This window comes from Bos mutus, chromosome 11 (assembly GCF_027580195.1).
Source record: "Bos mutus isolate GX-2022 chromosome 11, NWIPB_WYAK_1.1, whole genome shotgun sequence".
Taxonomy (NCBI): Eukaryota; Metazoa; Chordata; class Mammalia; order Artiodactyla; family Bovidae; genus Bos; species Bos mutus.
The window spans coordinates 13465869-13471448 of NC_091627.1; the positions used below are offsets into that span (position 1 = coordinate 13465869).

The 5580-nt window shown below is 40.8% G+C and overlaps 1 protein-coding gene across 1 annotated transcript; it reads left to right on the forward strand.

The window, feature by feature from the left end:
• Window positions 1-2273: 2273 nt before the first annotated feature.
• Window positions 2274-3206, forward strand: LOC102271493 (olfactory receptor 1L8). The gene has a single exon (XM_005909056.2). The coding sequence runs from the start codon at window positions 2274-2276 to the stop codon at window positions 3204-3206; it is 933 nt and encodes a 310-aa protein (XP_005909118.2).
• The last annotated feature ends 2374 nt before the right edge of the window (window positions 3207-5580 follow it).

Sequence of the window (5580 nt, forward strand, 5' to 3'; positions counted from 1 at the left end):
CCAAAAGACTGTTCTTGTACCCCAATGTTCATCACAGCACTGTTTATAATAGCCAGGACATGGAAGCAACCTAAATGTCCATTAGCAGATGAATGGATAAGAAAGCTGTGGTACATATACACAATGGAGTATTACTCAGCCATTAAAAAGAATACATTTGAATCAGTTCTAGTGAGGTGGATGAAACTGGAGCCTATTATACAGAGTGAAGTAAGCCAGAAAGAAAAACACCAATACAGTATACTAACGCATATATATGTAATTTACAAAGATGGTAACAATAACCTTGTATACGAGACAGAAAAAGAGACACTGATGTATAGAGAGAAGAAATTTTAAAACATGAATTGTATAGTTAACAATGGATGCCTTTCTGTACAAAAGTGGTTTAGGACAGGGGATTAATGAAGGGAAGAATGATTTACAAAAGAGGGGAGACTTGCACAGACTGATGATAGCATGCCGTGAGTTCAGGAGGGGTTAACCTTTGAAAGGTTAAGAACCTTTCATTCTGTGTCCAAACAAGGAAAAACCACTGTTGAATTGGATTCAATATTCCTCTCAGATATTCACTGTTGATTATTTTGGCAAATGCTTATTTCTATCGAAGACACACAAAGTCTAGTTTTATAACAACTGAATTTGCTTTGGTAAAGAATGGGGGTCCTTCATGTTGATATATGGCAAAACCAATACAATATTATAAAGTAATTAGCCTCCAATTAAAATAAATAAATTTATATTAAAAAAAGAAAGGAAAAAATTAAAAAAAAATACTCCCCACCTCCAATGATCTCTATCTGCTTATACTAATAATACCCTATTTTTTAATAAATGTATCACTCAGTTCAGTTCAGTCGCTCAGTCATGTCCAACTCTTTGTGACCCTATGGACTGCAGCATGCCAGGCTTCCCTGTCCATCACCAACACCCAGAGCTTGCTCAAACTCATGTCCATACACTTGGTGATGCTATCCAACCATCTAATCCTCTGTTTCCCCTTCTCCTCCTGTCTTCAATCTTTCCCAGCATCAGGTCTTTTCCAATGAGTCAGTTCTTCACATCAGGTGGCCAAAGTACTGGAGTTTCATCTTCAGTATCAGTCCTTACAATGAATATTCAGGAGTGATCTCCTTTAGAATGGACTGGTTTGATCTCCTTGCAGTCCAAGGGACTCTCAAAAGTCTTCTCCAACACCACAGTTCAAAAACATCAATTCTTTGGTGCTCAACTTTCTTTATAGTCCAACTCCCACATCCATTCATGATCACTGGAAAAACAATACCTTTGACTAGATGCACCTAGTAAAGTAATGTCTCTGCTTTTTAATACGCTGTCTAGATTGGTCATAATTTTCTTCCAAGGAGCAAGCATCTTTTCATTTCATGGCTGCAATCAGCATCTGTAGTGATTTTGGAACCCAAGAAAATTAAGTCTGTCACTGTTTCCATTGTTTTCCCGTCTATTTTCCATGAAGTGATGGGACTGGATACCATGACCTTAATTTTTTGAATGTTGAGTTTTAAGTCAGCTTTTTCACTCTCTTGTTTCAATTTCATCAAAGGGCCCTTTAGTTTCTCTTCACTTTCTGCCATAAAGGTTGTATCATCTGTGTATCTGAGGTTATTGATATTTCTCCCAGCAATCCTGATTCCAGCTTATGCTTCATCCAACCCGGCATTTTGCACGATGTACTCTGCATATAAGTTAAACAAGCTGGTGACAATATACATCCTTGATGTATTCTGTACTGCTACGTGTATGTATCACTACCTGATACTGTATTACATATACTGTTTGTGATCATCTGACTTATCACCCAAGCTACATGAATTACACAAAGGCAAGAATTTTGTTCTATTGCTGTATTCCCAGCAGGGACACAGATTTCGTAGACTAGGAACTAAGGAACTTGAATCAAGGGGTCCAGCTGTGATGGTTTCTAAAGGAAAACCCTTCTTCTGTTCCTTCAGGTTTTCATATCATAAGGCCCTTATGATGGATTGGGAAAGGGAGGACCACATCAAGGGACCAAGAAGGCAGCCCACCAGGCTTCCCGTCCCTGGGATTCTCCAAGCAAAAAAGTTGGTTGCTTTCCCAGAACAGCTGCTAGTGACTATGGTGCCCCAAATAGAGCCATTGCCTTCTCCGCTCAGCTGCTAATAGTGCCCAAATAGAGGACAACAAAGACTTGCTGGGTTCTTGTAATTTGGGCTGTGGAATAGGAGCATGATAAATAACAAACCTTCTTGTACATAGCGAGACCAAAGTCAATGGAAAGACTCAATCAAACCAGCAGTGTCTCTGAGTTCATACTCCTGGGACTTTCCTCACGGCCAGAGGACCAGAAACCACTCTTTATCCTCTTCCTCATCATGTACCTGGTCACCATAACAGGGAACCTGCTCATCATCCTGGCCATCAATTCTGACCCTCAACTGCACACCCCCATGTATTTTTTCTTGAGTTTCCTGTCTTTCATTGACATTTGCTTCTCAACAACCATTGTCCCCAGGATGCTGGTGAATTTCCTGTCAGAGAACAAGACCATCTCCTATGCTGGATGTCTGGCCCAGATGTATTTCATATATGCCTTGGGCAACACTGATAGTTATCTTCTGGCAGCCATGGCCTATGACCGCTATGTGGCCATCTGTGACCCCTTCCACTATATCACCATCATGAGCCGCCGCCCCTGTGTCCTGCTGGTGGCCTTCTCCTGCTCACTGCCTCACTTTCACTCACTCCTACACATAGTTTTGCTGAATCAGCTCACCTTCTGTAACTCCAATGTTGTCCACCACTTTTTCTGTGACATCAACCCTCTGCTGAAATTGTCCTGCTCCTCCATATTTGTCAATGATCTCACAATAAAGACAGAAGGGCTGGTGTTTTGGGTGACCCCCTTCCTATGCATTGTTTTCTCATATGTGCGAATACTCATAGCAGTTCTCAGGATCCCCTCAGCTGCAGGGAAACACAAAGCCTTCTCCACCTGTGGCTCCCACTTCACTGTGGTCATCCTGTTTTATGGAAGCATCTTTTATGTCTATTTACAGCCCTTGTCCAGCTACACTGTTCAGGACCGAGTGGCTACACTTGTCTACACAGTCCTGACCTCCATGCTCAACCCTTTCATTTACAGTCTGAGAAACAAAGACATGAAGAGGGGCCTGGGGAAGCTGCTGGGCAGGAGGAAATCCTAGCTAGAAGGAGGAAATCCTAGCCTTCTGGGGATATGTTCATGGGTTTCTCTGAGGCTCTAGATCCTGTTTCTGCTGGTTCTTGACAAACATAATAAACTCTTGTAGGTCAGTAGATATGACTCACATGTGTCATGGATGTTGGGTTGCACTCACTTCTTTACACATGCAACTACTAACCATGGAGACTTTATGATGATTCAGGAATAGGCTCCAGGTCTACCAAAATCTTGGCTTCCATTTTTCATATATCTGCAACTCTCTTTCTGCCTTCCTCTTCTTCCAGGAAACCACATCTTTTCATTCCTCCAAATGTTGAAACCTTTGTTTTCCACAAAATTTCCTAGAACATACATCTGTCTGATAACTTTTGATTCTCTTAATATAATTTGGGTTTCAATGTAATTTCTATAATGAACTAGCTTTTTGAAAATCGTTGCAGTAATTTAGAAAAAGATGCAATTAGACAGAGATGGTGACAAGACAGAGACTTAAAAACTGAAACTTCCACCAAGCGAGGAGTGTGTCTAGTGCAACAGTTATACAGAGATTGTGCCCTTCCTTCTTCCATGTTTTTGACAGCAGAATGTTCTGGGCTCTGTAGTGAACAAAAACCCAACTCTTATGCATGTTAACTATCATTATTGTGGTAATCATTCTGTAATAAAAACATCTATCAAATCACTGTGTTGGATACCTTAAACAGTGTCATGTGTCCATTATATCTCAATAAAGCTGGAATAAATAAATAACACTTGTCAAGAGGATGAATGAATAGAAAGGCAGACACATGAATAGTAAGTGGAGGAGACAAAACCCAAAGCCAAGACTTTCTGTGTCTACATTATTTATTCTTGATATGTAGATGAAAGTTTAAAATAAATTCACGACAAAGGAAAAGGACCCATGGGTATTGCATGAGGCAGTGGTTTATTTTGAGGGCAGTAGCCAAATGTACCTTCTTTCCTATAATTTTACTATGGATAATGTTTACCAAAATACACAATATTTTCTGTATAAAATTCAAAAGTTAATTTTCTCTTCAATTTTCATGCCAAGAATCAGTTTTACCCTCATTTAGTAAAAGAAGAACCTGAGGCTTCTAAAGGCTAAGTAACTTCTTAAATGTAACTACTAACACAAAAGGGCAGTATTCTAATACATATCTCTTTTCCTCAACACTAAACTTCAAACACTGCTCTGAGACTAAACTCTAAAACACATGCTTTTTATCCAACATCCATTTGCTACATATGACAATATCTTTGCATGGCTCTGGGCTTTAAACATACATAAACGTTAACTGCATACCACATGGAAAAATGTCTAGTCCACATGCCAACCCAGATACTGGAAAGCACAGACACTGAAAGCACATAGATCTACCACTGCATTCCCTGAAAGCGTTAACCTTCCACTACATTAACCGATGACCTGCCAGGATCTAGAATACACCTTGGTCCACATTTGAATGTCCTGAAATAACAAGATTCACCCCAGTGAGTATTTGTCCATCCTTGATAAAGCATATCACTTGGGGAAACTGAAACAGGCCCATGACATAGTACACTGAGGTTCAGAAGCTCTGAGATTAGTCCCAACATCTATTCAGAAAGTCTCAAGGGTCCCCTGTCCCTTTGGAGTCAACAGTGCTAGTTGTGATTCCTCTTCTGCTTTCTCTGCCTACAGAGATCCCAGGACAAACTCTATGGAGAGATCATCACACCTCAACTCCCTCAGCCTAACAAACACCCCAGAGGCCAGCAGAGCAGACCTCAGACTCATGAGAAGCTGGCTGGGCTTCCTCAATCAGGAGAGTCCTCCCACTTGAGTCAGAGCATCTCTGCCTTCTGAGATCTGGAGCTGGCAGAAGCAATAGGCAGCTAGGGACCAAGTGTTAGGAAAGAAGTGGGAGTTGAGGTCAGTGAAGGAAAACATGTTACCCCTTTGGAGTAGCCTATCAGCTCCTCCTCCATCTCTGTTTGTCTCCTTGTCAATCAGTCCAGAAGTTCATGGGAGACATAACGAGGAAGCTGAACTTTGGTTGAGAAACAGACTTGATTTGATAAACAGACGTGGTGCACATCATCTTCTGGAGTGGCTGGGAAGGAAAGAAAAGCATCAGGATGTGGAGGTGAGCTTCAGAAGCTGGCCACTCACTTGGCTACTCCAACCCAGTTTGGTACCTTACTCTTTTCTCCCTGATACTTTCAAATATTTCATGGATTGAGAAGTCATAAGTTCAGGGAGGTAAAACTCACTTTTGGAATTCAGTTTTAAGTCCATGCATTTGGACTTCTAGGCCATGTATATATCATTTGTTTTTATGGAAACAAAACCCCAGCAGTAGAAAGAAAAAGAAAAAAAAAAAAAAAGA